The 25,195-nt window shown below is 43.2% G+C and overlaps 1 protein-coding gene across 3 annotated transcripts in view; it reads left to right on the top strand.

The window, feature by feature from the left end:
- Positions 1-2,121: 2,121 nt before the first annotated feature.
- The window catches only part of prrg4 (proline rich Gla (G-carboxyglutamic acid) 4 (transmembrane)), a 51,426-nt gene continuing 28,352 nt past the window's right edge, over positions 2,122-25,195 (top strand). Inside the window, exons 1-4 of one of the 3 annotated variants that reach the window (XM_041198309.1) lie at positions 2,122-2,501; positions 4,885-5,012; positions 16,770-16,933; positions 17,797-17,845. In XM_041198309.1, coding sequence (XP_041054243.1) covers positions 4,898-5,012; positions 16,770-16,933; positions 17,797-17,845 — 328 coding nt within the window. In that variant the 5' untranslated portion in view covers positions 2,122-2,501; positions 4,885-4,897. Of the gene's footprint in view, positions 2,502-2,698; positions 2,868-4,884; positions 5,013-16,769; positions 16,934-17,796; positions 17,846-25,195 lie in introns of those variants that run through there. The other 2 variants (XM_041198307.1, XM_041198310.1) reach the window with 2 other exon arrangements.

Genomic DNA, 25,195 nt, shown 5'->3' with positions numbered 1-25,195 from the left:
CAGTTCTCTGCTGCATTCTCCATGGCAACACCTCTACCAGTCAGTCTACTTGCCAACCAAAAGCATTTTCTTCTCATGCAGCATAAATTGTTGTTCCCTTTACTATTGGTAATCTTACGACCTGTACTGATGAATGCAAGATGGAAAATTAAGACAGACATTTTTTTAGCAATACTCAGTTCTGTACTACCAAATGACTAAACTTTTGAATTGTAGTCACCATTGTAACGTAGACAACACAACAGCCAATTTGTGAATAGCAAGCATAAATGGAAAATAAGGACAAAATTACCTCAAATTTTATTTAATTGTTGAAAAGAAATAAAAAGGACTTGTATTTTATAGAGCACTTTTCATTCCCACCATATATCTCAAAGAATTTTACAGCCAATGAATTTTTGAGGCATAGTCACTGTTGTAATGTAGGAAACCTGGCAGCCAATTTCCACACAGCAAACACCCACAAACAGCAATCTGGTAATGGCCAGATAATCTGTTTTGATTGAGGGATAAATATTGACCAGGGCACTGGGGATAACTCCCCTGCCCTTCTTCAAAATAGTGTCATGGGATCCTTCACATCCACTCAAGCAGGTAGATGTGGTCTCAGTCTAACATTTCACCCAAAAGATGCTCTAACAATGCAGAACTAGACTGTCAGCTTTCATTTACATTCTTAAGTCCTGGAGTGGCACTTGAACCCAGAACCTTGTGATTCAGGGAGTGTTACCAACTGAGCCACAGCTGATACTTTGTTGGTCAAGTGATTACTATTAGCCTGGGAGAACATTACTTTTCCCAAAAATATACTTTATTCAGAAAATTTGTAAAGGTACATTACATAACAGTTCAAATTTGATTACATAAAGTGCAATACAGCTGTTTCTTTCAATACAGTACATGAGGCGCCTCACTACACTTGCCATTGCACGTTATGTTTACAGTGTACATTTACATTTCCTGTCAAATATTCTCTGGTGCATATGGCCCAAGGGATTTTCACACAGGTTCCAGTCCCTCAGTGTACTATGGTAGGAGGGCCTTAAGACAGTGGTCTTTCCCCATTAAGCCATTATGGCAGTTTCCCCAAGCTTTAGCGCATCCCTCAGAACATGGTCATAGACATGGACATTAGAACGTGCATGTTTGCAATGCTCAGTTGTCAACATCTCTTTGCAACAGAACACCAGCAAGTTTTGGGCAAATCAAAAAGCCTCTTACCAAGGTGGTGGTCCTCCAGTAGTAGTTGATGTTTATCTCTGTGCATCCCTGGGGCCACCTGGACCACTGACTCCCTTTCTTTCAACAGTTCCACAGAATCTATTACGCTTGCCCATTCTTAAGTCTCTGGAGGGGATTTGAATTCATGATATTCTTACTCAGAGAAGAGAGTTCTACCACAACACTCAGAGTGCAGCTGCAAGTGTATTGTGTGCAGGCAGTTCTAAAATGGAAAATCCTATCCTGAGGTCCCCTACAGATATGATAGAGCAATGAATTCAAAGAAGGAGCACAGATAGATCTAACTTTATTTGTTTCAAGGCTGAGAAGTTGTTTCTCTAGTCTTTCCTCATAACTTAAACCTCCAACACTGGTGTTGCTATTTCAGTACAATGTCCAGAAATATAAATGGGACCCCAAAGACTGTTAACAACGAACATTTTTAAAAAATATTCCCACATTTTATGTCAAAGGCCTTACTTGTCAATCTTTCTCAAATAATTCTCATCCAAGATTAAGGAACACAAGGGAACTCACATTTAATTCACTCGTATTCCCTGCAGCCTCCATTCAACAACTTGCACTTATATAGCACCTTTGCCAAAAATGGGCACAGATTTGGGAGGCAAAGCATACGTTTCAGAACCTCGGAGAAGAAAGAGGCAGGTTGAAGATGGGGCAGTAATTTGCAGGGACAGAAGGGTCGAGGATGGATTTTAAGGGGGAGGGTGATGAGAGCAGTTTTGAATTTGGAGTAATTCGCCCCTCGCCCCCAACAGTTATATCTTTCCCACACTAGAAACGCTGGGACTGACAAGACATTTGCTTCTCTCCAGAAGCGTTCCTAAGTGACTTATGAAGCCCCCACTCCCTGCACATGCGCGGTGGGAAGGCAGTGTCGGTCGTTACACTGTACCCGAACAACAAGAAACAATTGCCGCTCGATACACTGTATCCGAAAAAGAAGCAATTGAAACAAAGGGAGGCGAGGGGATGGAGCGCGTGACCCTGACCAGCAGCGCACTCTTGCTGCGCGCCCGCTCACTGGTCAGCGGCTGAAGTGCTGCGTCCGAAGCCTCCCTGCCCCCGCCCTTTTCGCTCTGTGCCAGCGTTTGCATCGCGCTCATTTTGAAGGCTGTGCGAGATTTTGTTCCGTCTCCAAAATCAAACCGGAGTCACCCAGCTGCAAAAACAGGGACAACACTCTTAATTAACCAGTTGCTCTCAGCACTCGAGCGGAACCTTCCTTCCGTCTCCCCCTCTGGGGGTTAATTGATCAGGTGAGTGTGGAGATTTACACCGGTGGGAGGAGCGGTACCCACTAGGATGGGAATGGGAACGTGTGTGTCGCATTTACTAACTCCTCATTCAAGGGAACAAAGAGTAGGGGAAATTCAGGAAGCGTCTATCCTGCCCTTCGGCCCATCTTTTTAAAAACATTACGTCTGGTTTATTTTATGTCCAGGCGGTGCAAATAAAATCAGTGGTGTCTCCTTGGACGAGGTGCCCCTTCACCTCAGCCACGTAATGTAGCGGCAATGGCGTACATCTAAGCTGTAATTTGACTGGTTTCCTTAACAACAAATTTAGATGAAAGTGAAAGTTGGTATTTTTATAAAGTGCTGAGAGCCTAAGTGAGGTACAAGGTAGGAATTATTTAGCAAAAGTCTGGATGGGAATGTGGAAATGCATTTGCAGTTCAGAACTTAAAATCCATATAAAGTGATTTCGGTTTCACTTGAATGCTAAGGCCCGGAGTGACGTCCAAGTGGAGTGAGATTTTGCTCCTATGGGGAGTCACAAATCTGCTTGCTCCGCTATCAAGTCAGATTCAGACTATATTTGCAGCTGCAGCTACAGTATTCACACAAATTAACCTCTTCACACAGTTGTGAACGCTTATTGCATTCCTAAAAATAACTCTGCTTCTTTATGATCCTAATCCACGACATTATCGCCAGAGGTTTTGCCTGGAGATTCTCTTTTTAATGCTACATGAAGTGGCAACAGGTACCTTCTAATCTCTTCCCACCCCCGCCATCTCCCCAAACTATTGTGATCCAACCTGAAAATAATGTGGTCTCTTCTTACCTGCATGTATAACACTTTCTCTGGAGGTCATGGCATGGTAAAGTTAAAGAAAAATTCAATTAAGTACTTTTTGAAATGTTGCCATTGTAATGATGCAGAAAAACTCAGCTCCCATTTAGCACACAGTACCTCCCATAAACAGCAATTAAATAAATGTCCAAGACATTTGTTTTAGGTGCTGTTTTAGGGATAAATGTTGGCCAGGCCACCCTGTGCATGACTATACTATTGAGTTCAGTAGTTAACATCTGGATATGTTGAAGTAGTGGAACTGCAAGAGAGTTACAACAATGAGAGTAAGTAGCTCAAAACAGATAATAAATTGGTATTGTCTCCAGAACAATGCAACCACTGTATCAGGGAGCTTTTAAAGTCTGTGTCAGGAGCAGCTTTTTATAAAAGCTGTGCTGTGAGCTAGCGTAGTTGGGTATCCCTGCACAACGTGCAGTTACTTTATCACAAGATTTTACATTCTTTCACTGTTTAAAAACTACAAATGGGTTTAAAAAAACTTTTATCTTGTATAAGGGAATTGGAAATACACTTGAAAAGGGGAAAATGCAGAGAGCAGAGGAGTGGAATTAAGTGGAAGACTCTGTCATTGAGTTGATACAAGCATGATGGACTGAATGGCCACCATCTAGCTATGAGATTCTACGATATAATACTTTTAATTTACTAAAATGTCCTATGGAATTGTTGCTGGGCAGCAAGGAGATGTCAGATGGCACAGTCAATCGTGTATGTCTTGAACTTTTGAAGGTGAGGGGGTTGGCGGGATGGAAGGTTGTAGGGGGTATGTTTCAGATAGATTTTATACATTGGTAACCAAGTTGTGATGAATATTTGAAATGTCTGGCAAACACACACTCCATGTCTTGTCACAGAAGGATTTTAAAATAATTTAAACTCTAAAATTTAATGTGAACTTTCCATTTAAAAAATCTATACGTATTTCTAGTTCTGCTTCCAAATATTTTATTAAAAATTGGTAAAATATTTTATCAGAATTTTTTTCCACTCCATACACCAATACGTTCATTACTATGTGTTATTGTTTAATTGGTAAGTTCCCATGACATTTCTTACAGTGAATCTGTATCTGAACTCCATTTATCTGCCTTAGCTCAAAATTCCTTGCTACCTTCATCTACAAAAAAAACTATCAATCTCAGTCTTGAAGGTATCAATTAATCTAGCTTTCAGTGCCTCTTGGGGGAGTGAATACCAGATTTTCACTGGGTATGCATGTGTGCACACCTGATTTCACTCCTAAGTGGGCTAACACTAGTTATTTTAAGATTGAGCTGTCTCATTCATGATTTCCCTCTATCATTCATGTTTCTCTGTATCTACATTATCAAATCCTTTTAACTGTGATCAGAATCTAATTGAATGGTGGAATAGGCTCAAAGGGGCTGAATGGCCTACTCTTGGTCCTGTGTGGTTTTTTTTTATCTGGCTAGTATTATCCTGAGAACAAGGGGAAGTGACATTGGAATGTGGCTATGGAAATGTATTTATTTAAAATTGTCAATCAGGTTTTGGTGTTAACACAGTTCCTTCTGTTAGCAGAAGTACAGTCATGTTCCATCTACTTGTGCTTATCGCTCAGCTGCCTGTTCTTACTGTTGGACTATCACGGTGTGCTGACATATCAGAAGCACAAACTAGGCTTACTCCAAAACCACAAAGAAAAGGTAATTTTTTAAATTACTAATATGATTGTAATAACTATTCTCCCCTTCCAGCACCATAGTTCAACTGATGTAGTAAAACACCTATAATCCATCTATGATTCTGCTTCTATTTATTTATTCTTTCATGGGATGTAGGTGTTGCTGGGAAGACTAGCATTTGCTGCCCATCCTTAATTGCCCCTTGAACTGAGTGGCTTGCTAGGACCATTTTGGAGGGCAGTTAAGAGTCAACCGCATTGCTGTGAGTCTGAAGTTACATGCAGGCCAGACCAGATAAGGATGGCAGATTGTCAGGATGGCAGGATATTGGTGAACCAGATAGGTCTTTATGACAATCAATGATAGTTTCGTGGTCATAATTACTGAGACTAGCTTATAGCTGAACTTAAATTCCACCAGCTGTCATGGTGAAATTTGAACTGTGTCCCCAGAGGATTAGCCTGGGCCTCTGGATTACTGGTCTGATGATATTAACACTATGCTAGCATCTCCCGTGATGCTGGATTTAATTGGTGTATTTCCAGGACATCGCCCTGCATTTAAACTCCATTTACCTGTGCTGGCTCCACTGATTACTGTTTCAGCTGTGGTTCACTTGGTAACGCTCTCGCCTCTGAGTCAGAAGTTTGTGTGTTCAAATCCCACTCCATGACTTCAGCACAAAGATCAAGGGTGTCACTCCCGTGAAGTAGTCAAGCAGAGCTGTTCTGCTGGAGGTGCCCTCTTTTGAATTAAACGTTAAATGGAAGCTCTGACTTACCCCTCAAGTGAACATAAAAGGTCCTGTGGTACTATTTCGAAGAAGAGCAGGAAAGTTACTCCCGGTATCCTGGACAATATTTATCCCTCAACATCACAGTAAATAGATTATCTGGTCATTGTCATATTGTTGTGGGACCTTGCTGTGTGCCACATTAGAACAGAGACTGCACTTCAGAAGTATGCCGTTGGTTGTAAAGTGCTTTGAGATGTCCTGAGGTCATAAAAAGTACTATATAAATGCAAGTTCTTTACTCTCTTTCCTTTCCTCTTTCTTTCTTCAGTCAGTCATGAAAAATTATCAAAATTAACTTCATGTTCTTGCCCTGCTATTGAAGTAAATTTTGACAAAGCATGAAAGGTTAACTCACCTTTTTACATCCTTATGGACTGCTGTGTATTCTGACATTTTCTAATTTTAAGTCCCATGCCAGGGACTTGAATACAAAAATGAACCATGCTGGAAATGTTCAGCAGTCCAGGCAGTGTCTTTGGAGAGAGACACAGAGTAAACTTTACAGGTTAATAACCTTTTGTTTAAAATTGAAAAACTTAGGAATACAGCAGATTTTAAGAAGGTTCAGAGGCAGGGAAAGGGGAGGGTTGGGTAGTTGGTGCGAGAACAAACAGGAAGGTCTGTGAAAGGGTGGCAGGAGAAGAGATTAATTGACAAAAGGGATGATGGTGCAAGGCAAAAGGCACCACATTCTGGGAGTTATCATTGACCAGAAACTGAACTGGACTAGCCATATAAATAATGTGGCTGCAAGACCTGGTCAGAGGCTAGTAATTCTGTGGCTAGTAATTCTCCTAACTCTCCAAAGCCTGTCTACAATCTACAGGGCAAAAATCAGGAGTGTGATGGAATAATCCCCACTTGCTTGGATGAATGCAGGTTCACCAACCAACATTCAAAAAGGTTGACACAATCCAGGACAAAGCTGCTCACTTGATTGGCACCCCATCCACCATCTTATGCATTCACTTCCTCCACAGTGGCTTCAGTGTGTACCATCTGCAAGATGCACTACAGTAACTTGCCAAGGCTCCTTTGACAGCATCTTTAAAACCTTGGACCTCTACCACCTAGAAGATCAAGAACATCAGATGCATGTGAACACCACCACCTCCAAATTTTCCTCCAAATCATACACCATACTGCCTTGGAATATAATGCTGTTACTTCTCTGTGGCTGGGTGAAAATCCTTCGTACCAGCACTGTGGACTGCAGTGTTCAAGAAGGCAGCTCACCAACAGAAGAGCAATTAGGGATGGACAATAAATGCTGGCCTTTCAGTGATGCGTATTCCCAAGAATTTACAAAAAAAACGATGGGTCTGTAGGCATTGAAAATGGGGGGAAAAAGCAGAACCACCACTGCCATCTGGAAAAAAATAGAGGCAGTGGTTATGATCTGAAATGGTTGATCAGAATGTAGAGTCTGAAAAGCTGTAAAGTGCCTAATCAAAAAATAAGGTGCTGTTCTATGAGCTTAGGTTGAGCTTCATTGGAATACTGTAATAGGCCGAGGTCAGCGTGAGATTGGGCCAGAGGATTAAAATGACAGGTGACTGGAAGCTTAAGGTTGCGCTTGTGGACTGAAAGGCGGTGTCCTGCAAAGTGATCATTCAATTTGAGTTTGGCCTTCCCAATGTAGAGGAGACCATGTCGTGAGCTGTGAGTACAGTATACTAAATGGAAATAAGTTACAAGTCAATCACTGTTTCTCTTGGAAGGGGCCCTGAATGGTGGGAAAGGAGGAGATAAAAGGGCAGGTTTTGCATCTCCTGTGCTTGTGTGGGAAAGGAAGGGTGAGTTCTGAGTAATTGAGGAATGGAAAAGGGTGTCGTGGAATGAACAGTCCTTTGGAATGCTGAAAGCAAAGGGGAAAGGAGATATGAGATCGTTAACTCTGGCTGCCAGTTGAAAAATTGGAGACAATGGTAATGATTCTGCTGTTCTTTTATTTCACTTCCTCTGGATCCATCTGCTGTGCAAAAATTTCTGCACTGATTCCCACGTTACAGTGGCAACTATATTTCATTGGCTGTAAAATGCTTCCAGACATCCAGAGATTGTGAAAGGCAGTGTATAAATGCAAGTTCTTTAAAGAAGCTTTGTGGTTTTTATTTCAATCTATATGGCTGCTCATGGGCTCAATGCAGAGCTTTTTGCCCCAGGTCAGCAGACTCTTTCAGGAGATGTAGTGTTGTTTTGTAGAATGGCAAATAAACATTAATCAGTGGATCATCCACTTGGCACTTATGGCTGAAGAATGTTGCAAAAGATAAGGCTGAAGCATTTGTAACAATCTTCAGCCAGATGTATTGAGTGGATGATCCATCTTGGCCTCCTATGGGGGTCCCCAGAATCACAGATACCGGTCTTCAGCCAATTCAGTTCACTCCATGTGATCTCAAGAAATGGCTGAAGGAACTGGATACTGCAAAGTCTATGGACCCTAACAATATTCTGGCAATAGTACTGAAGACATGTGCTCCAGTACTTGCCATGACCCTAGCCAAGCTGTACCAGTACAGCTACAACACTGGCATGTACCTGGCAATGTAGAAAATTGCCCAGCATGTCCTGTACACAAAAAGCAGGACAAATCCAACATGGCCAATTACCATCCCATCAGTTTACTCTCAGTCATCAGTAAAGTGACAGAAGGGGTCATTAATAGTGCTATCAAGCGGCACTTGCTTAGCAATAACCTGCTCGCTGACGCTCAGTTTGGGTGCCGTCAGGGACACTCAGCTCCTGACTGGAGCTTAGGTTCAAATGTGGAAAAAAAGAGCTGAACTCTTGAGGTGAGGTGAGAGTGGCTGTCCTTGACATCAAGGACATTTTACAGAGTGTGGAATCAAGGAGTCCTCACAAAACTCGAGTCACGGGAATTGGAAGAAAACTCTCTGCTGGTTGGAGTCATACTTAGCACAAAGGAAGATGGTTCTGGTTGCTGGAGGTCAGTCACGGTAGGAGTTCCTCACGGTAGTGTCCTTGGTCCAACCATCTTTAGCTGCTTCATCAATGACCATCCTTCCATCATAAGGTCAGAAGCGGGGATGTTTGCTGATGATTGCACAATGTTCAGCACCATTCATGACTCTTGAGATACTGAAGCAGTCCATGTCCAAATGCAGAAAGACCTGGAAAATATCCAGTTTTGAGCTGACAAGTGACAAGTAACATTCACACCACAGACGTGCTAGGCAATGACCATCTCCAATAAGAGAGAATCTGATCATCGTCTCTTCACATTCAATGGCCTTACTATTGCTGAATCCTGCACTGTCAACATTCTGGGGATTACCATTGGCTAGAAGCTGAACTGGACTACCATATAAATGCTGTGGCTACAAGAGCTGGAATCCTGAGGTGAGTAACTCAGGCCCTGATTCCCTAAAACTTATCCACCATCTGCAAGGCACAAGTCAGGAGTGTGATGGAATGCTGTCCACTTGCCTGGATGAGTGCAGCTCCAATAACATTCAAGAAGCTTGACACCATCCAGGACCGCTTGATTGGCACCACATCCACAAACATTCACTCCCTCTGCCACTAATGCACAGTGGCAGCAGTGTGTGCCATCTACAAGATGAACTGCAGTAACTCACCAAGTCTCCTTCGACTTCCAAACCCACGACCATTAGCATCTAGAAGGACAAGGGCGGCAGACACATGGGAACACCACGACCCACAAGCTCCCCTCCAAGCCACATGGCATCCTGATTTGGAAATATATTGCCGTCCTTCACTGTTGTTGGTTCAAAGTCCTGGAACTCCCTTCCTAACAGCATTGTGGGTGTACCTACACTACATGGTTTGCAGCGGTTCAAAAAAGCAGCTCAGCACCACATCCTCAAGGGCAATTAGGGAGGAGCAAAAAATGCTGGCCTAGGCAGTGACACCCACATCCCATGAATAAATAAAAGAAAGTGGTGTCTGGCTTTGATATATTTGCAACAGTACACCAGAATTCCATGGAGACCAGTGGGAGGAAGTGGCTTTGCAAAGCACAACAAACAATTGATGTTTCCTTCCAAAATTTAAGGCATCTGGGTTTAAGTATAAAATATGACTGCTTTTTAGGCCCTGTTTGGATCTCTATCTCATTTTCTTTTTATATATGTATAAATGTGTTTGTAAGTGTATATTTTCATATAAAATAAGATGTATGGAGTAACTTTCTAGGTTATGTGAGCAGCTTTTGTGTGGAATATTGATGGAGCTACAGGCAGAAAGCCAGTACAAAAGGAGTCAAATTCCATTGATAGTGTGTAGGCACTGCTTTACTGTGAACTCTGCTGCATCTTCTTATTAAAAGGCCATCCTGCCAGGATCTTGGAGCCCCACTGTATCTTCCATCCACTTGGGCGGGAAAGCACGCGATGTGTTTCACAACAGCACGCAGGCGACGTGCACTTGGCGACCTTCACTTTGGAGGAACTGAGGAGAGTGAGCAGCAGCGTTCTCCACAGCTCGCCTGTTGTTTACAGGCCTCATCCAGTGCACAGGCAATTGAGGTGGGGAGCAGAGTAAGTGAGGGGAGTGGCCACACATTAGGGACACCTGTATAAACTGACCATGCCTCTGCAACTAAGACAGATCAGGCACAGCCATAATGAAATGATTGGGGTCAGGCTCCTAGCCTGCCCGCCGAGGCAAGTAACACGAAGGGCCACCAAGCGCTCTATACCTTACCCCCCACTCCCAACTCCAACCCCCCCCGGCACAGACTCCGAGTCTGCCACCACTTTATTGGCGTTGGACTGCACGTGTTGTACAATCTCCTCACCAACGCTGGTCATGTAGCAGTCACTGCTGGAGGCGTTCACAGCCCCTTGCAGTCTCAGCATCCTGGTTTGGACCAGTGTCCCCCATGTCGCAGGCTGACAACAGCCATGCAGCGCACTCATCTCTGGCCATCCAAGGGGTGACCAGCATTCTCCAGGAAGCATTAAGGGGAGGTCACACAGGGCCATGAAAGCTGCTAAGGACAGCCATGATAACCACATCTCTCTCTCTTTCATGCTGCAGGAGGACCATGTCAGGATCATGGATCCTGGTGTCCTAGCTGTATGCCTGATGGCCTACAGAGACCATAGAATACAGAGGAGAGAGCGACTGAGGCACCTGGCTGCGCAAAGACAGGAGCAGCAGCCTCATGAAGAAGGGGCAACAGGGGCTCCCGCACGCACTGCCCAGGCACAACAGTGAGACGTGGCTGGTTGGTGCCTAGCAACACCCAGGGTCTATAGACATCACCTGTCATTCCTGCAGATGACTGAGAATCAGTGTTGCTGACGAATACGCATGTGTAGGGGCCTGGTGACTCACATCTGTCACTTACTGCAGGACTTGGCACCAAGGGGACATGGAGGGCATCCACTGCCAGTGGCTGTGAAAGTGACCACGGTGCTCAATTTCTACGCCAGTAGCTCCTTTCAGGGCTACAGGTGATCTCTGGGATTTCACAATCCGCCACCCACAAATGCATCCATGAGGTTACGGATGGCATCTTCTCCGTGGCACACAACTTTGTGCATTTTGCCCAGGACCAGGACAGCCAGGAGGCAAGGACAATTGGAATTGCCCTGATCTCGGGATTCCCACAGGTGCAGGGGTACGATCGACTCGTGGTGCTCAGGTCTCCATTGCTACACTCAGTGGACTTCTTCAAGCGCAAGGGCTTCCACTCTCTGGACGTGCAGCTGGTATGCAACCACCAGAAACGCATTCTGCAGGTCTGCGCACTGTTTCCAGGGATTATGCACGATGCCTACATTCTAAGTCACTGGCAGACCCCTGCAGTCTTCCAGGGTCCACAGAGGCTGCAGGGTTGGTTCCTTGGGGACAAGGGCTACCTGCAATGACACCCATGGAGCAACCTCAGATTGCAGCAGAACAACGCTATAATGAGGCTCATGCAGCAGCTCGCAACTTGGTGGAGCAGACCATCGGAATGCTGAAGATGCCATTCCAGTGCCTGGACCAGTCTGGTGAAGTGCTGCAATACAGTCCGCAGAAGGTGTCACGAGTTGTTGTCATCTGCTGCGCCCTTTACAACCTGGCGTTGCAATGGGGAGAGGAGCTGTCTGAGGAGGAGATGGAGGAGCTGCCGTCTCCTCCGATGAGGAGGATGCCGATGAGGGTGAAGGGGTCCCCGATGATGACAACAACGGGGATGAGGCTCTCGCACTGGCTAGATGAGGCAGGCGCACTCGGAAGGCCCTTTTAGCTGCCATATTTGTGGCAGATGATGACTATGTGCAGTGAGGTGTCCCCATTGATCCTCACATCGCAGTTGTGATCGTTTGACTGTAGTCTGGCTTGACTCCAGTCTGGCTTATCGCAGTGCCAATACCCTCTGTGAGAATGTTCCTGTCATGGAGATGCAGTGGAGGCCCTAATAGTCGCTCGATCGCAGGAAGATGATGACAAGATGCAGTGAGGACACCCCATAGATCTTCACATAACCTCTGAAACTGTCTGGCCAAGGGCAGCTTGCTTGCGCTCCATAATCAGGACCATCTCATAGACACAGCCATGAAACTTTAGGCACACCTGATGCTGTGTCCGCCTTTAGCACCTCAGCCTTTCAGGATCATGGGTCACAGATGCTGGTGTGATGGAGGCCAGCCCCACTTTAAAGGTGCTGAGAGCACACAGAATGAGAGAACTCTGTGGCACCTGCCCACTACATTCTGGCAGCAATGACCGGTAATGTTTCCAGGGAGTGAGAGGCTGGACCATCACTGTTGTCCGAAGGCTGCTCAGGGCCCTGGACTGAGACACCTGCCTTTATCTTGTGCAGAACGGTTTCATAAATGAGTGCCAAGAACACTGCTCATCAGAACAAGGAGCCACAGGCAGGTTGAAATCCTTAGGAGTTTATTGACGATAGTGAACAGTGTATACAAGTGATCAACACTCATGGCCAGGCTGTGCAACTACTTTTACCTAACTTTCCTAACCCTGCTGCTACGCTTCGGTGCTCCCCGGACATCCACAACAGAGGCAGAGGCAGCCTGCTGACTGTGACGCCCTGTGTGATGACTTTGGCGGGGGTCCTCTGGAGGGCCAAGACTTGAAGGGTCCCAGCCTGCTTTTGGGGTCCTGCTGTGTGGTAGTGGCACTGTCATCGGCCTGTGAAGCTGGATCTGTGGAGGTCACAGGAAGATAGGATTTGGATGGGCCGGTCACTCGCAGTTACCTGGGTGGATGGCCCCGGAGCGTACACCTGCTGATCCTCCTCCCTATGGGTGCCCGAGGACCCCTGGCTGACTCCGTGAGCGGAAGGGGTAGCTGGAGTGAGATCGCGCAGCCCAGTACCCCTCTCACATATGCACTGTTGGAGGCCAATTATGGCATCAGCGATGGAGTTAAGCCCACGCAGCAATGCAGGGGTGATGTCCTGGACCAAGGTCTCAGTGGCGGCCGCCATCCTGCCAGTGTTGACCAGTGCGTTGCAATGCTGTCGCTATCACCTCAGCCTGAAGACGGATGGACTCCTCCATCATGCCTTGCAATCTGAGGAGTGCAGTGGACGTCCCTTCCTGTTGTTCCCTAGCTTGTCTTTGCAGCTGCAGGAACTCTGACATGACTGAGTCCAAAGGCTCGTCATCTGACTTGGACTTGTCAATGTTCTGGCCTCCAGCAATCCTCCGAGTGCCGGTGAACTGAGAAGTCCTTGCCACCACCTGCTGTGGATCAAAGTGCGATGTGCTCACCAGATTGTGATCCCAAGGCTACTGTAAAGCTAGGTCCCACTGAAGTGTGTGTCTCTGCGCTGGTAGAGGATGTGGGTGAGTGCTGTGACGGGACTTCATGGAGGGTGCTTTCAGATCCTCTTCAGAGGTTTCTTCGGAACTTGTTTGGAGGCCCTGAGTCATGGACTCTGTTGGCTGTTTGGCAGATGTGCCTGCGAAAGCAAGGGGAGATAATTAGTGCATGGCCGTGGCCTGTGAAAGAGGACACATCTCTCATGGCATGGTTGTCTGATGGATGTTGCACTGCTTGATCCTCATTTAGTAGAGCAGTGCTGACTTCACCCTCAACACAGGACTGGTCCCGGTCATCACCACGCGGCCAGATGGCTCTGTTTTCGAATTCTGTCAGAACTTTGATTTCCAGCATCCTTCAACCTGCCTACAACCTTTCCCTTCTGTTGCGAGCCAGTTTGTCCTGCATGGATAGAGATGGAGAGAATGTATCAGTACTCCTGCTGGGCCAGATGATAAGTATTCCCGGCCTGTGTGAGTGGTGATTGGTCCAGTGGATGGGATGAGGACAATGATGGTGTGTGCGAAAGAGTGAATGGTGTTGCCCCTTGCACTGGAGTGAGTGAGGGCCCTGTGGATGTGTGATGCGTCTTTGAGTGTGTGAGTTGGGAGTGATGAAAAGAGTGACTACCCTGGTGGAATGGAAGAGATCATTCAACCTTTTGTGGCACTGGGTGGCTGTCCTCCTCTGCAGGGCGTTCGCGCTGACCACTGCTGCCACCACCTCCCAATCCGGGTTGGTGACATTGCTACCCATCCTGTGGGTAGAGCAAATCCCATCAGGCCTCCACGGCATCCAGCAGTCGCCCGAGGGACCCATCATTAAAGTGGGGAGCTGCAGTATTTTTGCCTTTGCTGGCCATGTTTCTCGGGCAGCGGTGGTGAGCTGGTGGCGATGAGTGCTTTGCTGGCGGCTGCCTTTTAAAGATGGCGGCTGATGTGATGCAACAGCGGGGTGATGGCAAGCAAGTGAATGAGAGCCCGCCTGCCATGGAAATGGCATGTTTCCCAGGAATGCATAAATAATGAGATGGGCTTGGGAAGATACGGCATGAAAACCCACCATTTTCAACAGTGGGTAGGACTCCATTTTACCTGGCTACTATTGCACTTAGGGCGGAATTTTCCCAGAATTGCACTAAGGGCGGGTGCCAGGAAAGGAAAGCACAGCACGCTCATTGATTTAAGCCAAGGTATAAATGTGTTTATGATACAGATACAATATGATCCATTTCAGGTGCAAACTTAGTGAAGTATTCTAGTTTGCTTGTAAAGGTTTCTGATAAAACAGCTGTTCTTGTTTTTTTTATTACAGTGCAGCAGGACACTAATAATTCTAATTCCAAGGAAACTTTCCAACTCTGACACACGTTTTTATGACTGTTGCATCACAAGTTGGTTATCAAAGTACTGAATAGCGTCAGTAACTGGTACACCAGGCCCTTGTGCGGCTATCTTCATTCCCTGTGCAAATAATTTATCTTTAGAATTATAAACATTAAGATTTCTGGCCCACTATCTCCTGGCCGAAGTTTTGGGGTGACATTTGCAAAGACATTTAAACAGTGCTTTTCACAACTTGACATCCCAAACTTCGTTGCAGCCAATAAAATGCTTTTTAAGTGTAGTTACTGTTGTAGGGGACTGTGGCAGTTAATTTGTGCACAGCAAGATCTCTCGAATGTTTTTGAGGTAACGACCAGATAATCTGTTGGTTTTTTTTGTGCTTTTGCTTGAGAGATAAATTTTACTCTGCACTGGGTAGGAATCCCCAGATTGTTCAGAGATGAGCATGCTACCAACTGAGCCATGCCTGGGCATCAGATATGGTAGAGCAGCTCAAGGTACAATTACTGAACTTCACTGTGTGAAGTGGGCACTCAAGTTGTTGAAATCTGTGGAAAATTGTTGAGAGAATCCCATGCAAGGATGGCCTCACACCACTTGTTTTGATGTCGTGTGGAGCACAACTCTAATGTGGTATCAAATCAGATGCTCGTGGTACCAAATCAGATATTCGTGGTACCATTCACTATTCTCCCAAACACCTTCGAATTCAGAGACATGGGAACAAGCGGTCCCTTTTAAACTTTTGAGATCTACCTGCAGTTGGACAATACACGTACTGCCTGCTGCAATACCAAGACCCCAATTATTTAACTGATGGGGGAGAGAGTTTAATGCACATATAGAAACTTTCCTGGCTTAGAGAATTGTGTTCCAGCCAATTATGCAGTTGTTGTCCAGCTGGAACTAGCTCTGTACCAATGCCCTGAGGCCTGCATCTGCAGGAGCTGCATTGTCAAAGAGACCCACTCCCTCGATCCTTCTTCCTTCTCCACCTACCCTCAGTTTTTCCTGCCTCTCCCTCTCTCACCTCTTCCTCCACTCTTTCCTTCCTTTTGCCTCCCACCCCACCTCTCTCTGCATATTCAGATGCTCCATTTTTGTAATTAAGAAATAGAGTGGAAGCTTTGGACCCTGGACAGATGTATCCAGCTGTATTGTTAAGACATTTATTTTTAGGATTAGAAATAAGCCATTTGTACATTATCCCGCCTACCTGGCTATCCCTATATGTTTCAGTTCCTCTTTTTAGAATTGCCTCTTTAATGCTTCAGTAGCCTATTATCTTTTTGGGTGAATAAGTTTTTTGTGTACCCTCCCTTTTGACTCCTAACTTCCTAATTTAAAATGTGCTGTCTGCTATTTGAGCTCCTAACCAGAGTGAAAAGTTTGCTTGGATTGACTTTCTCAGTTTCTCTCCATAATCTTAAACTTTATTTGGATCATTTCAACATCCCTTCCCCAGAAAAATAAGCACAATAATGTTGGGATGAACAGAGAAAGGAGGAAATAATCTGTTTGGGAAGTTAGGAATGAGAAGTCATCCATTTAAGCCCATGACTGAGAGGACAGGGGAAATTGAGGGTTATTGGAACATGGAATGCTTTCAGGCAGGGGCTGGTTGTGGAAAAGACCATTGTGTTTTGTTAAGGGAAAATTAGATAGTTAAGCAGAGGAAGATGCAGTGCTATCAGGGAGAGGGCATGGCATTCGGATTTGTTTTGGATTAGAGTCTAACATAAAGCTGGTACAGATATGATGGGCCAGATGACTTCCTTCTGTGCTGTAAAATGTCTATAGCTGCTGTGTTTGTACTAATTTGTGTCTCTTCATGCTGATAGTTTTACTTTATGATTTTGGTAGCATTTATTCGGGGAAATGAAGCTCGAAGTTTCTTGGGACGACGTCTCCTGTACAATCGATGGGATTTTGAAATATTTACTCAAGGAAATCTCGAACGAGAGTGCTTTGAAGAAATATGTAGCTTTGAAGAGGCACGAGAAGTTTTTGAAGATGATAGGAAGACAGTTGAGTATTTCACCCTTGTACATGCATCAGAGCGGTATAAATTATTTACCATCATACAAGAGGAATAGTACTTAATTGATGTTCTTTTCAAAACTTGGTTAAAGAATGATTAATTTAATACGATTCATTTTATTTTTTAAAAAATTATCTCCCACCACCTGAAGGGAAATTGTGCTAAGCTGTTCGCCAATATTCTGCCTAAATGTTAGTAAGAATGGTCAACAGACTATTTAACCATGTGAATAACAATCCACATCCAATCAAGCCCTCTTTCATAAATCAGATTTTGTAATTCCTATCAAAGGGTAAAAGAAATCATTTGGAAACTCCAGCATTGATTTTTTTTTATTGGATGTGGGTGTTGCTAGCTAGGCCAGCATTTATTGTCCATCCCTAATTGTCCTTGTTCAGAGGGCATTTTAGAAGTCAACCACATTGCTGTGGGTCTGGAGTCACATGTAGGACAGCAGATTTCCTTCCCTAAAAGACATTAGTGAACGAGATGGGTTTTTACAACAATCGACAGTGGTTTCATGGTCATCATCAGACTTTTAATTTCAGATATTTATTGAATTCAAATTTCGCCATCTGCCATGGTGGGATTCGAACCCAGGTCCTTGGAGCATTACTCTGGTCTCTGGAATATTAGTCAGTGACTATGCCGCCACCTCACCTGCTGAAGTCATCCTAACTCAACACAGAACAGGGTTCATACTTGGACCGTTCTTGGCCTATAGCATTGAGTAAGATGATACATTTTACTGAGCCAGATACAAAGTTTTTAATTGTAACAGGAGATGCAATTATAATTACAAAGAGAAAACTAGCACTTTACTTTCTAAAATATATATTTTTCTTTCAGAATATCTTTTGGAAAGGTTACACAACAAAGGGCCCTTATGCCAAGCCAGGTAAGACTTAACATTTTTTATTACAAATGTGATTTGTTACAGTATGGTGTTACAAGTAATTGTTAAAAATGAGCTATACAGTTTCTCACTGTAAAGCGAGAAGTGCGAAGTCCCAAGTTTGTCACTATAATAAACGTCATTTTGATGAGCTGATATGAAGCTATTTTGGCATTGAAATTAAAATTGAATCATGGTGAAGTGCCCTAAATCTGTTCTGTTCAATTTAACCACAAGATTACATAATTTTGTTTCTCTTCTCCCCATGTACATATTTAGTTTCTTTTTAAATGCATCTATGCTATTTGCCTCAACTGTGGTCATGCGTTCTACTTTTTAAGCATTCGCTGGGTAAAGAAGTTTCTCCTGAATTCCCAATTAGGTTTATTAGTGACCACCTTATACTAATGGTCCCTAGTTTTAGTGCATTGACACTAGGACATTTGGATGAAAATTTGAAGCATTGTTTGAGGGATGCTTGCATGCAAAACAGGAGTGCTGGAAAAGGTGCTTACCACGTGAATTTCAAACACTTAAGTTTATTAACAAAGAATCAAAGTTTTTCTATTCATGCATAGGAGTTGTGATTCTACTTTTCTGTATAGAGCAGGGATATAAGGAACTGCTGGATTTCTACTGTGTTATTGTTTCAGTGAACTCCAAAATATTTTAACTTTGAAGCACTTTTTCAACATCTTTCCTTTTTCAGTTCACTGATTGTGAGGTCTTATATCTCATTTTCCCAACTGTTGGGGTGTCACTCAGTTCTCCTTGTCCTCCTAAGTTTGCACTTTACTTTGCATCTGAAATACCCTTAGGTTGTTTGCTTTTCCATTGGAGCTTTAAATTAAGACATACATTGCAATTTGAAGTGTGGTCATTTGCTGTAATTTAGGAAACACAGAAACCCATTTGCACACAACAAGCTCCCAAAAACAGTAATGAGATAAGGACTAGATAATCTGTTTTAACAATACTGATTGAGAGAAAAATGTTGGCCAGGATATTGGGGGAATTTCTCTGTTCTTTTTCGAATAGTGCCATAGGATTGTTTACATCCATCCCAGGAGAGTGCACATGGCCTCGGTTTAATGTCATATCCGAAAATTGACACCTCTGACACATACTGAGAAATTGCAGCAACATTTGATGGCTGTGAGAGTCCTGTGAGCTTTATAGCTAGAAATGGATGACTCCTTTAACTTGACTGTATAACAAGGATTGAAAGTCGAAATATCTGAGGAAGCTATCCCCACCCCACTCCTGCTCCACTATCATTGAGCCTGTGATCAAACGGTTCTACAGCTTAGTCTAGACTTGTGTATGTGTTGGACTATATATTGAGATTGCATAAGTAACGTAAGTACTTACAGGATCCGTTGGATAGTCCTTTAATGCTGAATTCCTGTAACTACATGAGGGGACTTGTAATGGAATCATACAGCACAAAAGAAGGCCATTTGATCCATTGTGTCACTGTTGGCTCTTTGAAAAGTTAGTTTTGCTCACCTGCTGATGCCCCAAAGGGCTGAAAATTTCTTTTTTTTCAGATATATCAGTTCCCTTTTAAAAGTCACCATTGAATCTCCATCCATCACTCTTTCATTTAGGGCAGGTGCAAGAGTATTAGGCGCCCTAGGCGAACCTAAGCCTAGACGAACCTTTAGCCTTGCGCTGTCCCTCCACAATGCCATTTTTTTTTACTTATCAGGGATGACAGTGACCGAAGACACACGGGTCTGAAATTTTTTGTGATAAGGAATCGTATACATATTATAGCGTAAAGTGGCAAAGTCACTGCAGCATGCTGGGTTGGAAAATTATAGCGGTTTTTATCATCTGTGGTGAAACTCTTCTAGGCTACTTCAATTGGGTAGAATTGTAAAAGTACAGTGAGATTAACAGTTACTTACGCCTCAAAAAAGATCCAATTATCTTAATCTTGAGAAGTTTAAAATCATTGGTAGGTTAGGTATTTATGCTTGCACTGAGATTTCAGCAACTAAATGTTACATTCAAGCATAATCTCATTTACTGAAAAACAGTTTAATCCACATTTAGAAATTGTGAAAGTGGGGCATGGGAGAGGAGGAGGAAAAGCTAGTGAGATAAAAAGAGATAACTACTGTGAAGATGCTGTACAATCTCACATACAGTACCTCTGTTACATGTAGTAACTACTCCTTAAATTCAATCCCCCTCCTTCAAATTAAAGTTATGTCTTCGATGAATTCAGATAATTTTAGAATGCAAATTTGCCTATCAAACAGCGTACTTGGTTTGCTGGGACACAATGTCCAACCAGCAATAATATTGAGTGAAGACAATTTTTACAGAAGTTTTTCCTCATCTAAAAACATTTTGTTGACAAAGCAAAATTGTACCCCAGTCCTCCATGGAAGATGTAACATGAAAATTTGATTAAATAGATGTTAGCAACTTTCCATTAATAAAGCCTGCAGACACACACGGGGTTCCTTTTAATAAACAAAAAGCAGGTCTTGCTGCAATTAAGGACTATCATTTTCTCCAGAACGGTTCTATGAAGCAAACCCACACAATAAAGGTAATCACTGACCAGCATTGCAATGTGCAGGGAATAGTGATGAAATAAGCTATTAAACTTCACTTGAAATTAAGTGGAGTATGTTTATAGATTCAGATTTTGAGGCTGTTTTTATATTGTGCCAGTGCTGCCAACTCCCAACATGCAGATCCTCCAGGCCGGTGGTATTAGCAGACTGTAAAAACACACCTATGTGAATAATGCTTTTAGTTTTATTCTCACTTGGAAATCAAATTTTCTACCAATATTAACGGAACAGAGAGGAAGCTGAAATCTAAATATTAAAGAATAATGACTAAGTCACTGATAACTTACTCAATAATAGTTCAAATGGGGGCAAAATGCGGTCCAAGCGCTTGGTCCACCTGGGGAGTTGCTACAACATTAATAAGAAGGTCCCTCCAAGAACAAGTACTTGGTGGCCCTTTACACCAGGCCTCCAACTGTGAAAATGCTGCACAACCGGGGTAAAGTACCCCAGAATTGGGGGGGGATTGGAGAGCGGCAAGGCGAATTCCTCACCTTAGCCATTGCCATCGGCAGCCTGTAAGTGGGAGAGGACAAGCTGAAAGTCTCCTGGGGACCAGCCAGAATTGAGTGGAGGAGCAGCGAGCATGGGAGAGACAGAGCTGCCCTTCCAATCTGTTTCTGTGACTCCCACACTTGCTGTTCCAGCTCCTCCAGTCATGGATTCCCTGTCTCACAATTTTGCAGCTGGCCCACCAAACAAAATTCTGTATCTGGAGGAGCAACAAAAGCTAGACAAAGGGAATATTTGATAGGAGGAGCTGGAACAGCAAGTGTTGGGGAGACAGAATCTGGAATTGGAAGAGCAGCTCTGTCTCTCCTGCATTTGCTTCTCCAATCACAACTCTGCAGTCAGTTCCAACTCTCAGCAACTGTTGTTTTAACTGAATATTAATTTTTTTGTAAACAAAGCTCTGATAGTTGCACAGAGCAATAAAGACCTTTTGACAGCTTTGTGGTTGACCAGCTGTTTTAAAAAAAAAAATCAGAATTGTCAATTTCGCTGACAGTTGCTGGGAACAGAATTGCTGCTTCTGACCTTTGGGCAGCTTTGTGGTTTTCCGGTGGGCTTTTTAAAAAAAAAGCTGAACTGACTTTTTTTTAAAAAGCCTGCTGCAAAACCACGAAGTTAGCCAAGAGATCAGAAGCAGCAGTTCCCAATCGCACCAACTCAGTGAAACTGACGATTATGATTTTTTAAAAAAGCTTGTCTTTTGAATCTGCAGGTCAGAAAGGAAGATGTCAGTGGCAGATTACTGAAACCCCAATGTCAGAAATCTGTCATTTGGTGTAAATTTCTCACCCCTGACATCTGTAATTTTGTGAATAGTTCATTCAGTTTTTTGCCTACTGGCCCTGCTTTCATACAATGCATTCCAGATCATCATAACTTGCTGCATTTTAAAAAAAAACAAAATTCAAAAAAAAAATCTTCTCATTCTCCTCTAGCTTTTTGTGAAAATTTCTTAAATCTGTCCTCTGGTTTTCAATCCTCTCAGTGGAAACATTTTCTCACTATTTACCTCCATCTTCACTAAAGAAGAGGATACTGCCAATATAGCAGTAGTGATATCGAATAGGATAAAACTAGATAAAGAGGAGGTATTTCAAAGTTTGCAAGTCCTCATAATTTAAGTGCAAAATATTTTAGTTGATGGGCAATATGATCGGCCCAGGCTTGGAGGGCCGAAGGGCCTGTTCCTGTGCTGTACTTTTCTTTGTTCTTATTGAAAATTTGCCTGGTCTAGATCGGGTGCATTCTAGGTTGCTGAGGGAAGTAAGGATAGGAATTGCAGAGGCTCTGGCCATAATCTTGCAATCCTCCTTGGATACAGGAGTGGTGCCAGAGGTTTGCAAATGTAGCACCCCTTTTCAAAAAGTAGAGAGAGATAAACCTGGCAACTGCAGACTTGTCAGCCTAATGTTAGTGGTGGAGAAACCTTTAGAGACAGTATTTCAAGATAAAATAAACTGGCATTTGGAAAAGTATGGGCTAATGTATGAAAGTCCAGGATTTGTTAAAGGTCAACTTCTTTTTGAAGTAACAGATTTGATAAGGTAGTGTGATTAATGCATAAATGGAGAAGTGTGAAGTGATAAGTTTTTGGGTGAAGAATGAGAAGAAGCAATATAAACTAACTTGTACAATTTTAAAGGAGGTACAGGAACAGAAACTTGGAGTTTCTGTGAATGTTTTTTTTTGAAGATGGCAGGACAAGTTGAGAAGACCGTTTAAAAAGACATGTGGAATGCTTGGCTTCAGAGTTCACAAAAGCAAGGAAGCCTATGATAAAGCTTTATAGATCACTGGTTAGGCTTCAGCTGGAGTCCTGTGTCCAATTTTGAGCACCATATTTTAGGAAGGATGTCAAAGCCTTGGAGAGGGTGGGAAGGATATTTACTAGAATGCTACCAGGGATGAAGGCCTTCAGTTACATTGGAAGACTGGAGAAGCTGGGATTGTTCTCCTCAGAGCTGAGAAGGTTAAGATGAGATTTGTTGGAGATGTTTAAAATCATGCACTGTTTAGATAGAGTAAATGAGGTGAAACTGTTTCCAATGGCAAAGCTGTCAATAACTAGAGGAAACTGATTTAAGGTGATTGACAGACGAACTGGAGGAAAAATTAGGAAATTTAGAGTTGTGATCTGGAATGCATTGTCTGAAAGGGGACGGAAATAGATTCAATAGCAATCTTCAAAAGAGAATTGAATAAGGGAAGGAAATTACAGGGATCTAGGGAAACATCAGAGGAATGGGATTAATTGAACAGATCTACCAAAAAGCTGATGCAAGCAAATGTGCCAAAAAGTCGTCTCCTGTGATTCTATCTCTCTATCAAAACCCTTCAGAATTTCGAGCAATGAAATGTTATATCAAGTACTGATGTAGCCTTCCCAAATTGCAGAATTATTTGTAAATGATGATCTTATGATAAAATATTGTTTACAAAATTACAACATCTCTTGCTGATTATATGAAAAGAACAACAAAGAAAATGAGTCTTTTAGGTTCAACAGTGCTTACTTCATCCACTTCACAGTGCAACTTGGTGCAACACTTTCTCCTACATCTAGTATTGTTAGCTTCTTCAATGCAACCACAAGGGAGTGTCAGAATATTGGTGATGCCATCTTTGTGATGAGATGTCAGGTGGACACACAAGCCAGTATTCCAAGAACAGGGGACATAGGCAACCTGCGTACAGCACCCCCACCCACTGTGCTCTGGCCACCATTTGTCTCTCAATGAACATCACTTTAAAAAAGGTATCTTTTTGTGGTCACTATCTCTTTGGTAGGTTCTTGCTGTATGCAAATTGGCTGCCACATTTCTCTATATTATGACAGTGATTACATGTCCAAAATACATGCAAAATATCAGCTGTGAAGTACTTTGGGATGTCCTGAGGAAGTTGAAAGACATTGCAGTGATGCAAATTTGTTTGTTTGCTCATTATTTCTTAAGGTTAGCTGAAACACCAGAGGGAAAATATGGCCAATTTCAGGAAAATCTCTGGGGCAATTCCTCCTCGATTTTCTAAAACAAGCAAGCGCCAGGGGACAGCAGTCATGCTTGACATGTTACTAGGTCAACTTGACCATCCTCTACCCTGATATACTGCAATCTCCTCCATTCAGGAACTTGTCAAGTCCCTGCTTAACACACTGCAGTGTACTCTTACATACGAGAGGTTTTTGCAGTGAGATCGAGGTGAAAGAGTTACACAGAATGTCACAAATTTTATTGAGCTGGAGGAAGGAGAGTTTACAAAGATGGTAGAACCATGGCAGAAGAATAACGGATAAAAAACTGGAAAAGCTCAGCTGCTGATGTTGCAATAGGAAGTAACTCAAACTAAGTGCCTCTTAGGCAGTCCCTTGGGATCAAGGATGACTTGCTTCCACTGCGGTTTGAACAGTTCAATGTGTTTGGTGCCTTCCCAAATGAGCCTTCTCTATTTTGGTCGGTCACAAGCCAAAGTCTCTTATGAGTTTGACCTTTTCAAGGATGCTTTGAGGACATCACTGAAGCGTTTATGCTAACTTCAGCTGCAAAGTGGCATATAATTGATGACCAAGTTTAGCCAGATAGACATCTATTAAGCAATTATTTTGCTTTCTCTTACCAATTTTCTCCTTTCCTCTCCTGCATCAAGACATTGACTCCTTAATAGCTATGACCCCACAGAAACCTTTCATGTGTGAACTTGGTCAGTGAGTGTTAAAAGCCATAAACAAGTTTGACATCCTGACTGAGATCAGCTAACTCATGTGCAATCCACTGCTAAATCTTGGAGGCACTCTGGTGTGTTGCTGCTTGCTGGGTAAATGTGTTGAGTATCAGGAGGACCTCATCAGTTAACAGTTTTGTGTTTTAAATCTGTACTGATTTTAATATTTTTTTTAAACTTGTTTACGAGATATGGCAAGGCTAGCATTTGCTGCCCATTCCTAATTGTCCTAGAGAATTTTGTTAATGCATTTGACCTTACTAAATACTGATTTATACAGGCCTTTTATTTTAATTTGAGCTAATAATTTGAATTCAGGAATATGACAATTTAATGCTTTTTTTAACAAAGGAAGTAATTTGAATTAAATAACATTTTTGAGTTTTGATATAGATTGCAAATAGAGCATACTGCACAAACCCACAATCTCCAATATCTGGAAGGGCAAGGGCAGCAGTGTGTGGGGGCACCATTGTCTCCAAATAACTCACTTATTGGACTTTGAACACCATCCTAGACATTCCTT

The sequence above is a fragment of the Carcharodon carcharias genome, chromosome 10, assembly GCF_017639515.1.
Source record: "Carcharodon carcharias isolate sCarCar2 chromosome 10, sCarCar2.pri, whole genome shotgun sequence".
Taxonomy (NCBI): Eukaryota; Metazoa; Chordata; class Chondrichthyes; order Lamniformes; family Lamnidae; genus Carcharodon; species Carcharodon carcharias.
The sequence above is the reverse complement of the archived record's forward strand: the minus strand, read 5'-3'. Positions and strand labels throughout refer to the sequence as shown.